At 49.6% G+C, this 19,361-nt stretch overlaps 1 protein-coding gene across 1 annotated transcript in view; it reads right to left on the bottom strand.

The window, feature by feature from the left end:
• Positions 1–835: 835 nt before the first annotated feature.
• The window catches only part of POU2F3 (POU class 2 homeobox 3), an 80,238-nt gene continuing 61,712 nt past the window's right edge, over positions 836–19,361 (bottom strand). The window contains exons 5-13 of the mRNA XM_059067874.2: positions 18,619–18,721; positions 16,256–16,338; positions 13,754–13,936; positions 13,208–13,349; positions 11,161–11,297; positions 9,422–9,583; positions 3,873–3,939; positions 2,685–2,820; positions 836–1,673 (exon numbers count right to left, since the gene is read on the bottom strand). Of these exons, the coding sequence (XP_058923857.1) occupies positions 1,634–1,673; positions 2,685–2,820; positions 3,873–3,939; positions 9,422–9,583; positions 11,161–11,297; positions 13,208–13,349; positions 13,754–13,936; positions 16,256–16,338; positions 18,619–18,721 (1,053 nt within the window). The 3' untranslated portion in view covers positions 836–1,633. The remainder of the gene's footprint in view (positions 1,674–2,684; positions 2,821–3,872; positions 3,940–9,421; positions 9,584–11,160; positions 11,298–13,207; positions 13,350–13,753; positions 13,937–16,255; positions 16,339–18,618; positions 18,722–19,361) is intronic.

The following is a 19,361-nucleotide window of genomic DNA, read 5'->3' as shown; positions in this document are numbered from 1 at the left end:
TTGAATTATCCCTTGTCTCAAATATCTATCACTTTCCATTGCGAATAATGAATAACTGACCTTCAGGACATCCTGAGATATGAACTATTAGCCTCAGCCTTCACCTCTTAAAGTCTACAAATGACTTGACCTTAAACATTTTCCATTCTCCCACTTACAAAATGAGGAAGCCAATCTCTTACCTACTCTGTCCTCAAGGCTGTTCTGTCAAAAAGAGTAGAAACTCTGAACTCTTTGGAGTCTGTGTTAATGTATATCATCTTTAGCATCAGTTCGGGGAGTCACAGACTTAATCCACCAATTTGAAACCCTTTCTCCATCCCGTTTCATTACATGCACTCACATGTCCTGCACAACAAAAGACCCAGAATAATCTAAACCTTATCTTGCCAATAGTGGAATACTGTATATCATCACCATACAAATTTATTTAGGAACAGAGAGATTCCTTTGAATCTCATCATTTTCTTGGATATGCAGTCTCTAAAAAAAAAAAGTTACCGTTTCTGGAATGGCTTCATGTTACATGTTTACACACTGGCCCACAAAGAAGGAGACTCGAGAAAGAATGTTCCCGCAGAAATCAACAAGGATTCCCAGCCCACGTGGGAACTCTTGTGGAAGCTAGCACGCTATTTCACACTTTGGTATTGTTTTTCCTTTCTTTTTCTTTCTTTTTTGTTAAAGAAGATAAAATATTACAGAGATCTTCAAAATTCACACCTGAGTTAAACATTTTGCTGGAAAATTCCACATTAAGGAGAGAAGAACATAATGCAAAAAAAGGAAAGGGCTATATACAGGTATTTTGCAAGCATAATTCTTGCGTGTGTGCTTTTGTGTTCTTCCTTTTGCACCAGGAGAAGGGAGAGAGGACGAGATAAGGAGAAATACAGGAAAGGAGAGAAAGAACAGGCGTTCGTTCCTGAACTCTGGGGCGGACGGAGCAGACAGAAGAACACCTGTGGGCAGAGCAATGTGCCCGGGGGCTGAGCGTGGCTCAGCGTTCTGTAAAGAGGAGGGAATTCGGAGAACACAATCATGAATGGATGTGGTTCTGGAAAAGGGGCGGGGCTAAAGAGAAAATAGGGTGACATGAAGACTCAGTCAGAAAGCTTTGCTGAACAGAGAAGACATCAGAGCTTTGGTGGAGACATCAGATTCAAATCTTTTCATAGATTCTAGAATCAGTTCGGAGATTGTGGCTAAGTTCAGAGTCAAAACCTTGTCTCCTGTCTGGTGGTTTGGCACCAGGCAAATGGCTGTGCCCAGAATGAGCCGGAGATGAGCTGGAGAATAATGGCAAGAGGTCCTTTTTGAAAGACCACTGTCGCAGTGAAGCCATCTGACATATTTGGAATGAGAGGAGAAGGGCACAGGCAAGGAAGGTAAAAATGGCCAACTCCTAGGAGGGCTGTGCGTTTCAAGGGCGCTAGGAGCCAGCACATGGTTCGGTCACAGTTTGGATCTCCAGAGGCCCTTGCTCCTGAAGAAGGCAAGAGTTTGGGTTCATTGATAGTGGCGATTCTCTTCTACTCTCCTGAAAGTAATCTGTCCACACAGAGAAGGCGTGACTCCCTTCCTTCCTGTGGGGAATAACAGGGCCAGGTGGCCTCGGAGAAACGTTTTGGTCTCAGTGGAGGTAGGTGGGATGATTCCATCGGTACCAAGATCTAGAAGGAAGGAAGAAACAAGTCAATCGGACAGCTTCTAATGAGGAGGGAAGATGGGAATGAGCAGTGAGTGTTAGCAGGTATGTATGGGGGGCAGGGGTGATGAAAATGTTCTGGAATCAGATCGTGGTGACAATTGCACAACCATGTGAATAAACTAAAAAGCACTGACTTGTACACTTTAAAATGGTAAATCTTATGGAAAGTGAATTATGTCTCAAAACAATTCTTTAAAATATACATTATATGTTTCTCTCTCTCTCTCTCTCTCTCTCTTTTTTTTTTTTTTTTTTTTTTTGGTGGAGGCGGTCGAGGAGCTCCAGCCTTTGGGGCTGTGCGACAATTGGCCCATAAGAGGTGGCTGCCTCGCTGAACAGTCTGGGTCTGGACAAGCGGGTTCACTTCCTCCGACAAGCTCAGGTCTTCAACCAATCGCCTAACTTGCAAATCTCTGTTCTGTTCTGAATCGGGGAAGGATCTCTCCAGGCATCCGCTGAGAACACTTCTTCGAGTAGATTCTTTGGTTCATTAATCAAAGCTTGAGAGGCTGCTTTCCCCGCTGCATCCCGGGTGGGAGCACGAGGTTTGGGGGTAGCACCCTCCTGCTCTCACAGTGTCAGCCACACTGGAAGCTCAGGCTCCGGGCAGAACACCCCAGAGCAGACGAGCTGGCCTGGAGGGTAACTCTCCTCAGCCCAGTGAAGGACCTGGCCCTTTCTGACAGGAGGGTTTGGAAATTTCCACCCTCCCAGTGAGGAGGGAAATGTTGGCTTTGTTGACACAGCTCCTTGCCAGGACTGCTCACTGGCCGAGGCTTCTCTTTTAAATCCCACTCCCTAGGGAGAGAGGCCAGTCTGGCGCTCCACCCTGCCCCCTCCCTGCCCCCCACCCCCCGTTTCCCTTGTCCAGCCCTGTGACAAGCTTTCCTTCCCAAGGTGTTGACCCAGACACAGCTTCTCATATGTCCCTCGGCCCCGCTGAGGTATCTCTGGGCTCTCCCCTCCGCCTCACCCTGAAGAGTTAAAACTGGTGGAGGAGTTCACAGCCGCTTTGGAGTTATTTTGAGATGCAGTAGGGCTGCTGGCATGGAGTCCTGGGCCAGGAGACGAAGGCCTGCTGTTGTTCCCAGAGGAGCAGGATGACGTTACTGAGAACGAGGAGAGGCAAAAACAAGGGGGAAACAATGAGGCTGGGTCTGGGGACCTCGTGACATTCAGACACGTGTCCTCCAAGGGGACTCACCCTGTCCCTAGCCGCCACCCATCTGCCCAACTCCTACCATGTTAGCATCGACACCCGGCCCCAGAGGGGCCCTCCTCATACACGCTCTCCTCGGCCCGGGCCCTGGAGAGCAGCATGGCTGGTTCTGCGAGTCCCAGACTAGCCGAACGCAGGAGATACAGATGCCAAAATCATCCTACTCCAAGACACACCCTGGGCTGGGCATACGCAGCCCCGGACCACGGGGCAGGATGAGCAAAAGAACCAGAGCCTTGGAAAAGGAAGAGAGGAGGAAAGAAAGCAAAGTCCTCGGGCAGGAAAGAGAAGCTGAGAGCACAGGTAGAGACGGCCAGCCTCTCTGCTGTTGCCATCTCCAGACGGTTTGTGGAGTGAGCAGTCCTGGGCCATTCACTAAGCAGCTCTGTGGCCTGTGGCAGCTTGTTTCACTTCCCTGCATCCCCCTTTTGACCTCTGTAATATGGCAGATTTGGATTAAACTGTATTTGAGTTCCCCAAACAGCATTCCGTGGAGAAGGTGACATATATTTCAGCCTCCAAGCTAAGATGCTTTGAAGGGTCGAAGGCACTGGTATTGATAATTATGTCAGGACAAAGGACTGTCAGACACTGGGAACTGTCATATGGTCATCCTCTCTAGTTCTTTGAAATGCTTTGTAATACTCTTTGAAAAATAGAGTTCTGCAGAAAATTGGTTTGGAAAACCCTGCCTTCCATACAGCTCATTTGTATGGAGAAACTGAGGCAATTAAAACAAAAACAAGCACTTGTTCAAACTTTGCCTACCCAGCATTTCCAAAACTTACTTGATCACAGAAACCTTTTCTTCCTAGCACAGACTTTACCATCTTTTGAAATACGTTGTGGGAATGCTGACTTAGGCAGGTACCTCTCAGTTCTAGTATCCCATTATTTAAAAGAATTCTGTTACTATTCAGAAACCTCATTTTTAGAGCTCACCTGTTCCAGGCATGGTGCTGTGGACAGGAGGGACAGAGAGGGGCCCCAGAGACCCAGAGGGAGACACCTGAAAGGCAACAGAAGCTTATAAATGTCCACTTCTGCTTCCTTCTCCCACCTCTGGCACTTCTCCCAGGATGCTGTGCCCCAGACTCTGCAGAGACAGAGCTCAGCTTCCTGGATGATTTCCTAATCCCAAACCTGCACTCTGTGCCTTGTTTCATAGGAAGGTCTCTGGACCACGTACAGCACCCAGCTCTGGCTCTGCCCTGCTCCCACGTCTCCCTGCTGCTGACACCAGGCCCTGCCCTCCCTGCTGCGTGTCCCCTGGCGAGGTCTCTTGGGCACTGCCAGGCTGAAGCTGCCCTGTTCAAGTGCTCCAGTGATGAGAGGAGCATGCCTCCTGGACCCTGCTGCGGCTGACACTGCTGGATGGCTGCCTATTTTCCAGTCCCTTCTTCTTCCTTTTTAAAAAAATATTTATTTATTTTATTTATTATTTATCTATTTCGGCTGCACTAGGTCTTAGTTGCGGCACGCGGACTTCTTAGTTGCAGCATGCGTGTGGGATCTAGTTCCCCGACCGGGGATCGAACCCTGGCCCCCTGCATCGGGAGTATGGAGTCTTACCCACTGGACGAGCAGGGAAGTCCCTCTTCTTCTTTCTTAAAGGACCCCTGCACTTGCTCAGGGCAGCAGAGCACCCAGCCCTAACCACCCTGTTTCAGGCATCCCATCTTGATGCATGAGTGGACCATCCACTCTCCCAAGGTAACTGCAGGAGGTGAACTGTGGTCTCTGAAGCCTTTCATCTTGCCCTGGATACTTCACAGCACCCTCAGCTCTGAGTTTGCAAGGGACCTAAGATGATTTAGCTTAACCTCCCACACAGTTCAGGAATTCCCCCCCTTACTATTACTATCCTAGCACAACCTGGAACAAGACATAATAAAAAGAATAGACAACAGATCTGGGGGTGAGCCCTGGCTCCACCACTGTCTGTGTGATTTGGGCAAGTTACTTAACCCCACTGAGATCTGGTTTTCTCATCCGTAAAACAGCAGTAATACCTCCCTCATATTTTCTTTTAATTAAGATTTAATGAGATAATGTCCGTAAAGCTTCTAACTCGATGCCTGGCAAACAGCACAAGGCTGTCAGTTCCCTTCCTTCCAGCAGGAATCTGTCAACTGTTGTGTGTTTCTAGCTAGAAACTGTTTAGTTCTTCATTTGAGCTGAACCCTGCATACTTTTCCTCCCCCTTATTCTTCTCATGCTGACCTGGGACACTCAGATCAACCTTTACAAAGGACCTTGCAAGGAAGTTCTGCTCAGGGAGCTGCCAGTGGAGATCCTCCCCTCCCCAGTTTGGAACATCCCACCCCGACAGGATGCAGCATGTACTCATTTCCTAATTAATCAGCAATGGTTCTGCTGCTTTCATTTACCTGCCCTTTTACAAGGTGCGTCCTCGGTCGGCTGGGGCCCACCAAGGGTGGAGACAGGTGTGAAGCAGGTGTGGTAAGAGGTAAGAGATGTTATAGATAACCTCCCTCTCTCTTCTCCTCCGCCCCTCCCCGCTGCCACACCCCCAGAAATTTGTTGTTGTTTTTAAATAAATAATTATTTAGTCACTGCGACCAGCTTCTTCTGCTTCCTTCTGGAGACAGACTATACATATGCAAGCAGACATAGATATGGTTCCTTTAACATTTTGCATATAAATGGAAGCATTCTGTGCACACTGGTCTGAATAATTTTGCCTTTTTTTTTCCTTCCTTCTCTCTCTGTCATTCTTTTTTTCCCCCTTAACTGTGTATCTTAGAGATCATTTCACATCAGAAGCAGAAGAAACTATGTCCTAGTCCCATGGAGAGTGTCCCAATGAGACCTGAGGAGAAGACAGGATTAGAACACTTTCTCTAGTCTCTTCCTTCAGGATGCCACAAGGATTAATGTGATTATTTATTTAACATCTTCCTCCCCCACTAGGCTGGGGAATTCATGAGAGCAGGATGCTGCCTGCGTGGTCCTCTGCTGTGTCCGCAGTGTCTACTGCAGTGCCTGGAACTTTGCGGGTGTTCAGTAAATATGTGTTGAATGCACAATGAGAACCCATGACACTCCTTTACGGCTCCTCCATGCCTCCCGCCACTTTCCTCCACGTTGGTGTCCCGGGCTGGGATTGAACCAAAGTGATAACTGCCTCCCATCTATTCTAAACAAAGCCCCATCTTTAAAGAATCTGACTCTCTCATGACATGGTTCAGTTTCCCTAACATGGTCTACAACGCCCTACGTGATTTAGCCCCCGCCTACCATCTCCAGCTTCCTCTTTCACACACTCTCCCTCACTCCTCAGGTTCCATTTCCAACCTTCTTTGCTTCCTCTCCCCACCCACCCCAGCCTCAGAACCTTTGTACACAGTTTCCTCTGCAGAGAATGTTCTTCCCCACACAATCTCCACCCTTCCGTCCTGTCTCCCACGGCAACTCAGACCTTTTCCCCATTCAAGTCTACTCTTTCTTCTGCTGTCACTTTGAGCATCATTCTTCGAGAAGCCCCTGACATCTGGACTAGGTTAGGTCCCTCAAATACCCGCACATCTTCTCTGGAGGCTTCATCACAAATTGCATTTGTTTAATGTCTGTTTTCCTTGCTAGACTCTAAGCTGAGATCACCAATAAGTATCCTGTGCACCACCATATCCCAGTGCCAAACAGATGGTGGGCGCTCAGTAAGTATTTAAGACAGGAGTGGTGAATGAATATCACATTGTCCCCAACCTAAAGCTGTCAATGGTTCTTCATATCTTTGAGAGTAATTTAGCATCCACGACCCACCACGATCTAGCTGTCATCCACCTCTCTGGCTTAGTCCTAAACCCTTAGCTCCAGCCAGACCAGAAGGCTGGTGATTCCCCAGATGCATCATGTTGTTTTATAATTCCATGCCTCTCACACACTGTTCGTTCTGCCAACTCTGCTGTTCTTTTTGCTAACTCCTAATCTGTTCTCCAAACAAATCAGGGGGTTAGCCCTCCCACGCCCCATTCTGATTTGGGGGTCTTTTATCTGTGTTCCCAAAGCACTCTTGCAGGGCTCTTCACATCCGCTTCACCCCTCCATCTACTTCATTGCAATGTTTTGCATTTTCTGGTTCCTCCTTCTCAGTTTCTTTCCTTGCTGCTCTCCATTTGCCCATCCCTCAAAAGCTAGTGTTCCCCAGGGTTGAGACCTCAACTCTCCTCTTTGCTTCCTCTGTACAAGCTCCACAGGTGAGCTCCTCCCTACCCAGGATTCCAACTACCACCTGTGTGCTTATGACTCCCAGTCCATTTCTCTATCTTAGCCTTTCCTCCTGACCTCCAGACCCATTATTCCAAGTGCCCAGGGGCATTCCCACTTGGGTGTCGCACAGGCCTCTCTGTATATCATAATGATGTAAAGAATTGAAATCATCATGGTTTCCTGCTCCTAAGCCAGCTCCTCCCCCTGTGTTTAATTAATTGTTCCATCTACAGCACCAGCTTCTACCCAATCAGCCCAGCCTGAATGCTGAGAGTAATCCCAGAGTATTCTCTCTCCTTCATCGCTCTCCCTGTCCCACCCGGTTTTCAATTTATTAACCAAGACCTAATAATTCTACCTTCTAATTATCTCCTGAATCTCTCCCATCCCCTTCATTCTCACCAAATGGGTTTGCTTCAGCCCTTGTAATGTCTCTGCTGGATAACTGCAGTCACATCTAACTGGTCTCTCTGAAACCAAATGTGATGCCTCTCAAACCACCCTTTATAACTACAGTCAAAGTGATCCTTCTAAAAAGCAGTCAGATCACACTAATGCCCTACTTCAAACCCTTCAGCAACTCCCCAGGGCTTCAAGGTCCTTAGCCCTGTTCATAATCCCTTCTGTTTGGGCCTTGCTGATCTATCCAGCCACATCTTTCAACATCCCTCCATGTGGAACCACCTGCGATTCTGTGCATGTGCCCTCTTCTCCCTCCTCCATACCACTGTTCTCATACTATCCCCCTGGGGGAATTCCACCCCTCACTTATTTGCCTCTTCACTCCTTCTTGTCTTTTCAGACTCAGCCCAGGTATTAATTATCTCCTTGGGGAAGCCTTCCCTAACCACCACCTCCCAAGGCTTTGTTAGCTGCTACTCCTAAGTTCTCCAAGAGAAATCACCGTGTTGTTTATCATTTGTTTATTTGTCTGCCTCCTCTGCTAGGCAGTGAGGTCCTCTGGGACAGGGAACAAACATTACTTATTTGTGCATCCCCATCTCTCAGCACAGAGACCAAAACATAGTAGATGGTCAATAAATGTTTGGTGAAAGAATAGACAATAGTATAGTTTTATGAAATAGCTATGTCCCACCCAGATCGAGGCTGAATTTCACCCATCCTTGAGTACTAAAAGACAGAGGACAACACCATTATCCCCAATTCCCTTAACCTTCAACCATCACCATTCCTAGGGTTGAAGAAGAACCTTCCCCCTTCCCCCCACCCTCCAGGCACCACCTCTCTCCTAGATGAAGAAGACATTTCGTATCCTCCAAACCTCCCATTCTGCCTGAACTTCAAATTATTCCCGGCCCTGACTTCTCCCCTTGAACTCCAGAATCACAGATATAACTGTCTGCATGGCCCTTCCTCTTGGATGCCTAGGAGGTAAATCTAACTTAATACGACCAGCTCTGAATACTTAGTCTTTTCCCCCCTCAAACCTGTTCCTCCTGCACTCTTCCTCATCTCCAAAAATGGCAGCACCTTCCAACCAGCTGCTCAGGTCACAACCCTTGAAGTCATCTTGGCCTTATTTCTCACACTCCATATCTGAGCTAACAGCACATCTTGTTGGCTCATGGTTGAAATACATTCAGAATCCAGCCACGTCTCCTCACCACCATGATCTCCACCCTAGCCCACGCCTCCACCACTCTCAGCCTGATTGTTGTAATTCTCAGGCTGGTATCCTGCCTCTACACAAATTAATCTCCACATAGCAGCCCATGTCAGTTCTCCAGTGGCTTCTTATTTCACTAAAACTAAAAGCTAAGGTCCTTCCGATGGCCTGCGAGACCGTGGTGAATGGCTTCCTGTTACTTCCCTGTTACTTCTCTGACTTAATCTCCCGCTTATCATGTCCTTCCTCACCCTGCCCTGGCGACACTGGCTTCCTTGCTGTTCCTCAAACATGTCAGGTCTTCTCATTTTCTGGTTTCTCTACCTGGAACACTCTATCCCTCAGATATTTCGTTCCCTTTCAATACTTAGATCCCTGCTCAAATGTCACCCTATCAGAGAGGTCTTTTCTTACCCCTCTACTATAAAAGCATCTCCCTGTAATCACTTTCTATCTCCTTATCCTTCTTTATTCTTCTTTATCTTATATATATTTTGTATACAGCATCTCTGTTTATATATTTATTCCTTGCTCCCCAACCCCCATCTTCTTTAGGACAGGGAGGACTCTTTGCCCTCCAGGCTTCATCTCCCCCAGTGCTTGGCAGGCAGCTTGGCTCCGGGCCACTCACCAGCCGGGAACTGTACATGGGTGATTTGATGGGTGTGGCCACAGGGCAGTTGACTCGCTTCTCCTTTTGGCGTCGGTTGCAGAACCAGACCCTCACCACCTCCTTCTCCATGGACAACTGCTCTGCAATCATGGAGATCTCCTCTGAGGTGGGTTTGGGGTTCTACAGAAACCAAAGGGATAGAGTAGTCAGGAGGAGAAGAGAATAGGATCAAGAATTGTGCGTGGGGAACAGATGATCCAAAGAAGCAGGATAGAACGATAGATGGAGCAAAAGCTTTAGAATCGGACCTACGATGGCATAGTGGCTTGAGCACTTACTCTGTGGCCTTAGGAAACTTTCTGAACCTCTCTGAGCCTCAGTCTTATCATCTATGAAATGAGAGAACTAATGCCTACCGTATAGGATGATTATGAAGATTAAATGAGAAAATGTGGATAAACTGCCAAGCACAGGGCCTGACACAGGGTGGAGGCTCTTCTCTCGCTCCTTCTTCAGAAGTTCTGAAAAGAGGAGCCCACTGATGAGTCAGGTAGGGCAGGCAGAATCCCCAGAACACACGCTCCCTTCTGTTCTTTCCTCAGAATCTGATACCCTTCTCCTGCGTCATTTCTTGCTGCCTATCTCAAACTAGGAAATGATAAAGTTAAAACATGTGGACCCATCAAGACTATAAAGGAGACATGTGTGTATATATATATGTATATATATATATACACATATACACACACACACACACACACACACACACACACACATTCCAATACATATCCATCACTCCTTTGTTCTGACCCCTCCCACCCCCACCCAATCTTTGATCGTAGCTCCCTGCTCTCCCTTCTGCACCCTCCCTTACTCTTGCTGCTCTGAGAAACTTAATCAGAAGGAAAAGCTGGGTCTTGTCATCCCGCCAGCAGGATGCAGCCGTCAAGTCCTGAGTCATATGTGCTGGAGACTCTGCTGGAGAGACAGGAGTCCTGGAGGCCTGGGGCCTGCAAGGTGGAACTAGGCCACAGGAGAGCCCTTTAGGGACTGTGTGGTGTGGATGGAAGCTCTGGAGGCCGGTACCTCAAGGATCCTGATTAGAGCCTGTTTAGACCACACCTGTTTATCCCTCTTCTCTTCCCCAGCTCCCCCGGGGCACATAACTGGTATTATTAGTGTCCACATATTGGCTCAAGAATATACTTTTGCTGCAAGTTCAAAAAGGTGTCTGTATGTAATATGACTACAAATATTTAAATGTACGTAGAAGAAAGAAATAGAAAGACATGCATTTAGATGGCATTTGGTGGCGGATTTTTTTCCTGCCTCCCTGCATTTTCCAAATTGTTTACAATGAGCATTTATTATATATATAATTTGAAAACTACAAAACAATGCAAAGAAGATAAAGAATTTATATACAATGCCCTGGCTTTGCTCCCTTTATCTCAACTGGATACAGAGATGCACTCTCCTCTGGGATTCTATACCCCAGTCTTTAAATCTCCGGGCTCGAGGGACAATGGGCACCAAACAGAGGTCAGGGAGAGAAGGGTCAGTGGGAGTGGAAGTTTCTGGAACCCAGCCTCTCATTCAAGCACCGGGACACCTGGAGAGGGAGCGTGTCTCTGTGTCCCGAGCCTTTCCCAAGGCAGGTGTATGGGGGAGCAGGGGTGGTGCCGAGGGGCTTGTGTGCGTCTGCTCAACCCCTGTGCAAGTCGGCCCACCCGTTCCCACCCAAAGGGTCCGCTCACATCTTGAAATCTCTTCTCCAGAGTCAGGCGGATGCTGGTCTCGATGCTGGTCCGCTTCTTCCTCTTCCTCCCGAACACTTCACTGAGGGTGGGGTAAGAGCTGGGGTTGCTCACGGAGGGGTCTGACGGAGAGGATTCTGTGGGGAGGGAGGAGAACAGAGGAGGCTCAGGGAAGGGAAGGCCGCTGGTTCAGGCTCTGGCTCGATGGACTTGGGGTCCAATGACCCTTCCCGGCAGGTTCTGCAGCCCCCTCCCCGACACAGGGGAGCCAGACAGACCAAGAATCCTGCTTCCCCTCGTTGCTCTGGGCAAAGGTCCTCCATGCCTCTCACTGCCGTGCGTCCGGCGTTTGCGGTCATGGTTCAGGGACACCCAGACATCAGCGGCATGTGTGGGTGTGAGTGGGTGCAGGCAGAGCTCCTGCAAGTGATGCTCATGAGCCTGTCTTTCATAAGTAGGCCTGGATGTGAATCCCGAGGAAAATGAGGACTGGTGTTCTGAGCTAAAGGCAGTGGCACTTGGTGGCGGAATGTTGGTGTGGAAGCCACTTCCTTTTCAGGGGTCGGTGCGGAGGTCCCTTAGGAAGGATTCAGGCGCAGCCAGGGAATCGCACAAGAAACGATCCGCAAGATCCCTTCCCGAAGATCCTAAGGCCTCCTGATCACCTCTTTCACTTCGGCGCTCCAGTAAAACCGCCGAAGGATCAGCCTTCCACGGGCGGGGGCGGGGCGGCGTGGGCTGGGGAGCTTCCTCACCCCCTCCCTTGTTTCCACGTGGAGCAACTTCCGAGAGGGTCACACCCTTGGCTGCCCGTCCCCCGCTTTCCTCTCTCTCCATAGTAACCACTGACCCACACTATCTACAGACGAGAGCCCAGCCCTGACACTGGCTCTGCTCCTAGACCAGTGGTTCTCAACCTGGGGCGAGATTCTGTACCACCCTCACTCCCCCAGGGGACGTTCGGCGCTATCTGGAGACATTTTTACACGTCTCAACAGGGGGCGGGTGCTCCTGGCATCTAGTGGGGAGAGACCAGGGATGCTGCTAAATAGCATACAACTCATAGGACCACCTCTGCCACAGAGCAATATCTGGCCCAAGCTGTTGCTAATGTCTTGGTTGAGAAACTCTGTCCCGTGCTATGCCATGACACAAAACTCTTCCATTAATTATTGCAAACGTTTTGCCCTTGGCTTACAACCCGGACCTCCTGGCCCCCCACGCCTGACTGAATCCTCCTGCAAAGCTCACTCTTGCTGTAAGGCTTTCCCAGCCAGTCTAGCTTGGAGTAACTCCCTGCCCTCTGAAAACCTACTCAAGAATTAGCCAGATGAAGATCTCGTGTTGTGCCTACTGCCTCCTCCTCTCAGCCATGAGACCCTAGAGTACCTACTTCCCTATCCCCCCTGACCTAGACATAGTCTAGACAGCAGTCTGGGTAAGTGTGTTTGCTCTGCAGACCCGACCTTTGTCTCTGGCGAGCTGTCCTACGGTCTAGGCTGGGTGTGTCTGGGGTAGGGAATAAAATGGGGGAAGTCTTCGTGGCCACAGACTTAAAGCTATGTCTTCCATGTGCTTTATCGGTAGTGAAGCTGACATTTTTATCTCTACTTGGCTGCCTCTTGTGTCTTATTTCTCAATTGGTTCCAGACTCAGGAGGAGAGGAAAGGGTGCTATGTACTGACTGTCAAAAGCCCCAACACAGAGGACTTTCCCGGTGGTCCAGTGGGTAAGACCCCATGCTCCCAGTGCATGGGGCCCGGGTTCCATCCCTGGTCGGGGAACTAGATCCCACATGCATGCTGCAACTAAGAGTCCGCGTGCTGCAAGTAAGAAGCTCTCATGCCGTAACTAAGAGTCCACGGTGCAACTAAAAAAATATATCCTGCACACTTCAACTAAGACCTGGAGCAGCCAAAATAAATAATAATTTTAAAATGTTGTTAAAAAAAAAAAAAAGAAAGAAAGCCCCACCACGGACCAGTCACCATCCCCTTCCCTGCAGACCTTCTAAGGCTCCATCCATCCTCATGTCCCTGAGGCCTACCTGCATCATTCAGCCACTTCTCCAGCAGCGGCTTGAGCTTGCACATGTTCTTGAAGCTCAGATTTAGAGCCTCAAATCTGGAGATGGTAGTCTGGCTGAAGTCGTTGCCATACAGCTTTCCCATCGCCAGACCCACGTCTCCCTGCACGCAGGGATGGAGAGGGAAGAACTTTGAGAGGTAGGCCCCTTCTCTCCTTTGCCCACATCCCTCACCATCCTAGCACCTATCCACAACCGGCGAACCTCTGCTCACCCTGGCTGACTTCCAGTTTCTTCCCTCTAAGGTGGAGACTTGGTTATTTCTCTCCCTAGACTCTGGGTGCGCTGTGCCCTCGCACCTAGCTCCTTGCCTGGCTCTCATTCCTCTCCCCTCCACCAGCAATGTTCCCATTTTCCCTACCAGTGGCAACTGTGCCCCATTCTCAGGGGACACAGGAACACGGTGGGTTTGCCCCAAACACAATGAGCTCTTGAAACCTCCACTCGGGAACCCCAGTCTCTACTCACTCAACCCAAGTTCTGCCACCTCCTTGCCCCAGACCGAACCTGTGTGAAGCCCAGCTTAATGCGCCTCTGCTTGAAGGTCTTGGCGAACTTCTCCAGCTCCTCCAAGTCACTGGGTTCATCAGCTCCTCCAGAGCTGGGGAGATGCTTGGGGACTGGGAGATGCTGGGATGCTTCCAGATGCGGTTCTAAAGAGGATCCTGGCACCCCAGGGCGTCCAACTGCCTAAGAGCAGACACACACCAAGCCAAACCACAAACAGTCAACAGATCAAACGCATTTCCTGATATTTTGTACTAATAGGCCCACTTAGAGGATGACAGATTGGATTCCTATTATTTTGATGGTGTGGAAGTGGAAATTGGAGTCTCTATGAAGGACTAGCAAATAGCTGGAATAGCTGGGGTAGAAACAGTAGGAGTGTGGGACAGGGAGGTGGCCTTTCTGGGTTTTAGTCTATGACTCACTATTTGACCCTGAGCAGGTAACTTCCTCCTTTCAGTTTTCTACCATAAAAGGAGCTAGCAGACTTGTTTACAAAGATCCCCCAAACAGATCTCAGAACAGGACAAGGAAAAGGTTGTTTGCCTTGCCTGTTCTTTTCCACAAAGGAAACTAACTTGAGGTGTTCAACAGGCATTAACTGAAGATAACAGAGAGCAACTGAGATTCATTGCATTAATGGAATTTCCATAAAATTCCAAACTCTTGTGACTGCCGTTTTACTTTCTAAACAATCATTTTCTTTCATGAGAGTATTTTGTTTTTTGGGTTTTTTTTAAATCAAAGGTATTCCAATGCTGTCTACGTGCACCTTGATCTCATTTGTGGTTGTCAGGAGATATTCTTTCTTTAGTTTATTTTCAGAGGAGAACAGACCCTTATACCTAGAATCTATGTTGTGCCCATTTGGGGTCAGGAATAAATCCAACCCGTCCACAGAGAAGGAGTAGAAACCCGTTAGGCTTGGGGTCCTAATGGGCTTGTGTCCAGGGCAGGGGCTGCTACCGATGTGGATGGCGTGGCCTGAGTCCACCCTCTTTTCACTCCTTTCCAGTTTACTCTTTTTTTACTCGAGCCTGGGGTTAACTTTACTCCTTTCTTCCAAGATATTCAGGCTTCCCATTCAGACAGGCAGCCTTGTGATGACCAGAGAGAAGTTAAGGACTCTTTTCCCCCGAGGGAGGGTCTTTGAGAACAGAATGATTTGAAACCATTAGGTTTTGATCCTGTTCCGCGGGAGAGGATGTGGCGTGGACCAGACTCTCAGGACAAGGCCTCGGTCCTCTCTCAGCCTTCCTTTTCATGAACTCATTTGTTCTTTCAGCCCACAAACACGTCTTGAGCTCTCTGCTAGACCTTCCCCCTACTCCCTTCACATCCAATCAGCGGCCGAATTGCACTGAGTCAACTTCCCCAACATCCCCTGTCAGTCCCTCCTCTCTACCCTTATTGCCACCACCCAAAGCCAGTCCCTTTCCTGCTGCTTCAGGATGATCTTGATAAGCTTCCAAACAGTCTCTCTGCTTCTGGTCTCGCCCGGCTCTCGTGTTATAAGACACGAGAGGTGATCTTGAACCTTCTCTCAGATCTCTTCCAGATCTAAGTCTGTGATGATGCGATTCTGAGAGCAGTCAGGAGAAGGTCCAAGAGCTCAGGACTCTGGTGTCCCCATTTCTATTAGCCACTAGGGGGCACCCACCCCCTTCTAGGGGCCTCCACTGGACTCTAGCCCTGTAAAGCCAGGGCCCTGAGTGATCCACGGGGATCTTAGCCCGGAAAAGGGACATTAGGGTCTCTGCAGTCGTTCCCAACTGTGCCACATGTCCGTCTCTGCAGAGGCGTCTCATGCAGTGGTGCAGGCATTAACTGCACCAGGTCACCCAGATAAGGGGAGGAGTGGCAGCTCCAGTGTAGCTCCTGCTGCCCTCGCCAAGCCACACTCCCTGGCGTGAGGCCGCGTCTGGCCAAAGGAAGAGGTGCCTTTTTTCTCCCTGGCAAACAGGTGCTGTGTGGCACCACAGCAGCTCTGCAAAGGGCCCTCTCGCAGGCCTCCGTCCTCCTGACCCGTGCTTTGTCCCTTCCAGGAAGCAGTCTAGAAGAGCAGTTCTTAAGAGAGGCCCAGAGGTGAGAGGCCCTGGCTTGGTGTTCTCAGGATATCAGGTCTCTGGGCTTCTGGTCTCCCCCTTGGCGCTTGAGAGCACCTGGGCAGGGCTGGCGGTCACCTTGGCGTCCCTGGAAAGTTGGCTGATCCCTGGTTCTCAGAGGAGTGATGCCAGGGCCTGACGGGGGTGGGAGTGGAATACGTGCCCACAGAGCAGGCTAGCCCGGGATCTGAAATCTCTGATTTCTAATTCTGGCTCCACCAGTGATGCTGGGGCCCTCATTTCCTCTGGCTGTGGCTTGAAATTGCCCCCGTGCCGACTGGGATAGTCCCTTGTGATTCCCTCTTCCTGGAGGGGTAAGTGTACCGTCAAGGGGATGGGGGAAGCCTAGGAGCTTAACTCTGTCAGGAGCTGGGACAGGAAGAACGTGGGTGTTTACCTGGGACGCCAGGCCAAGCCCCGTCTGTGGGAGGAGGAGAGAGCTTTGCTGCTGGGGAAAGGGGAGAAGATTTGACTGCAGACCTGGGTGAAAGGGGAGGAACAAAGGAGCAAACGAATCAAATCCAGGCCAGCTGAAAAGACATGATCTACAGCGTTGGAACCGTGATAACTGTCCCCCCCCCACCCCCCACCCCCCACCCCCCCACCCCCCGCTACCTAATCATGTCCATCCACCCCACCTCCAGCCTTGTGGAGAGGCCCCCATGGGCACTGTCAGGATCGCCACACGCAGGTGGAGGCGAATCAGACACAGGGATACACAGATGTCAACAGCAGTCCCCAAACCAGTCCTTCTGCTTTGCCTGCCTGCCTGGAGTGGTGCAAAGGCTGAGGAGGGTCAAGGCAGCCTGCTCTGGGATTTGATAAGCAGGCCTGCAGAAACCCAAGAGGGAGGGAGATGTGGGGGTGACTACTAAGGATTCAAGCTGGAGCTGAGGGCTTCCGTTGTGCCTGCAGAAGCCCCTGGGATGGCTGCAAAGGCCGAGCCAGATCTGCAAAGATGCCGGATCAAGGGAATGGTGCCACGCAGCTCCAAAGGGCAGCAGCCAATCGTCAGAGGCTCTTGGCAGGACTCAGACATTGAACACTTGGGAGGAAAGGCTGAGAGAGAAGGGAAGAGCAGGAGGCAACTCTACCCGGTGGTGTGGACTCTACCTGCTCATTGCACGGCCGGAGGATGGCTCTCTCCAGGAAAACTGTCCATAAAGGGCTCTGCCTGGATGGTGGTCATGACAGTGGCCTTCCTCTAAGAAGAGCCACAGCCAGGAACTCTCACTCTCACTGTGGGAATGGGGCCATCAAACTACCAAAGCACACAGTGAGGCACGTCACCCCAATCACTCAGCACACAGCAGAACTTTGGGTTCTCTGTTGCCCCTCAGCTGTTCTGGGTCACTGATGTGTAGATCTACTGACGCTGACCATTTTGCTCCTCGGTCTAAAACAACCAAGGCTTAATTTTTCGTTATTAAAATACACAAGCAAAAAAGCTCTTGGAAGGAGCCCTGTACTGGGAGGCGGAAGCTTGAGTACTAATAGTAATCTGACACTTACATTGCCTTCTGAAATGTACAAAGCCTTCTCACATGCATTATTTCAAATAACTCTCAATAACCTTGTGAGGCAGAGGTTTACTATGATTCCAGTTTTAGGGAGGAGAAAATGGAACCTCAGAGAGGTTAGGTAAGTTTCTCAAGGAGACACAGCTAGCAAGGGACTTTTTTTTAACCAATGAGTTTTTCTGAGTCCAAATACTAAACTGTTTCTTTCCCCCTGTGTCATACACTGACCTCACTGGTTATATGCCTGAGCCAGTTTCACAACACCGCCTTTCAAAAAGAAACAGAATGAACGGTTACCTTCCCTTTCCTATTCCAGGAGTATGATATATAGTGTTTAGCTAACATAAATACTCACAGGTTCACATATGTTCTCATTCATCATCATAACACTCTGAGATGACTTGGTAACTAAGGATAACTATAACTTGGGCAGGTGCTAAGGACAGAAGGCAGAGTCGCGTTTCCTTTGGATTCTGGATTTCCAAAGCCTCTCCTTGGGATTTGTACAATGGAGGGAAGCTTATACTTCATCACTTTCAGCCCTAGTTGGTGGAGATGGGAGAGGGAGAGGCAGTACAGTGCAATGCCAAGAACATGGGTTTCCGACAGACGTTTATGGAACTTTCTAGTAGGTCACCGGTGACATAATATGACTACCTACCGCACGAGGTTATTTTGAAAGATGTCAGGAAAATCACTCCGCAGAGCTCCTGGCATACCATGCTCAAGAAACGTTAGCTATTATTGTGAGTATTCTAATCTGTTTGTTCTTGGACAAGGAGAAGTTGTCTTGTGGGTAACCTCCCGGCCGAAGAAAACCTGAAAACGCTCTCCACAGCCTGTGGGTGGCACTGCCGCTCTACCCAAATGGAATTCCAGCTTCCCAAGGGTGGAAGTCTGAGTCCACATCCACATCCTGAGGAGATTTCCAAGGATCCGGGACTTAATCTGGACCGAGATTCCCAAGGAGCTCCTCCCTCCTTGCTCTGCTCCAGATCCTGCCACCCTTGCGCCTTCGGTCTCAACTGGCCATGAAACTGAGGACGATGGGAGGGGGGAAGCAGAAAAGGAGACTCAACCTGGAGGGCCACAACAGGTCGCTTCCTCGGGCCCTGAGGTGGACAAGCCACTCTTAATACTAGAGGATGAGCCAGTCAGCCACGCCCCACACTTGGGTCCCAGCAGGCAGAAGCAGATCCTTAGCACATTTTTCTATGTAAAAGCCCCCAGGGTTTCTCACCTTGCTGCCCAGGCTGGGTCTGAGATAGTAGGAACTGGGAGACAGACTGTAGGTGTCCGGGAACCAGTACAAGCTGCTGGAGCGGATGGATGGAAGCCATGTCCTGTGCAGGGAGATACGGGCACCACAGAATTTACAAAAGCTGCAAGTGTGGGCTCCACCTACCCGCCGCCCACCTGTCCTGTGGGTCTCCATAGGGACCTTGCCCTATGCCTCTGTTTCCCTGTGTCTGGCACATAGCAGCTACCCCATTAATGACGGTGCTGTTACACCTCCTGCACTCAGCCAAGCTGTGTCTTGCTTAAACCATTCCTTGTTATTTAACTTTTGTGTGTATCAGAACGGTCTCCCAGCTAGACTGGTAATGCCCCGAGGGCACAGATTGTGGGTATTACCCATCTCTCAGAGGTTTACTCTAGAAATGACAGGCAATCCCAATTTTCTAATTAAAAAAAAAAAAAAAAATCTCACGCCACTTGATATGCTAAAAGCCGCTTTTGTCTTGGCCATTTCCTGGTCCTGAACCTTTCCTGGAGGAAGAGGCACGTTCTTCATTCTTAATAAAACCACTTTGATTAAACAGAAAGTCCGTTTCCCCTGGCTTCCTCCCAATAGCCCCCAAAAGGGAAATAAATACTACTTCCCAATATCTGGGGGATCTGGGAGTCCTCTGTGACCTAGACCCCAAGGGTTCTGTGACCCCACAGGACTGAGCTTAGGCCTGTGCACAAAGAAAAGACTTG

The sequence above is a fragment of the Kogia breviceps genome, chromosome 7, assembly GCF_026419965.1.
Source record: "Kogia breviceps isolate mKogBre1 chromosome 7, mKogBre1 haplotype 1, whole genome shotgun sequence".
NCBI classification, from domain to species: domain Eukaryota; kingdom Metazoa; phylum Chordata; class Mammalia; order Artiodactyla; family Physeteridae; genus Kogia; species Kogia breviceps.
Note: the sequence above shows the minus strand (reverse complement) of the source record. Positions and strands in the feature narration are given on the sequence as shown.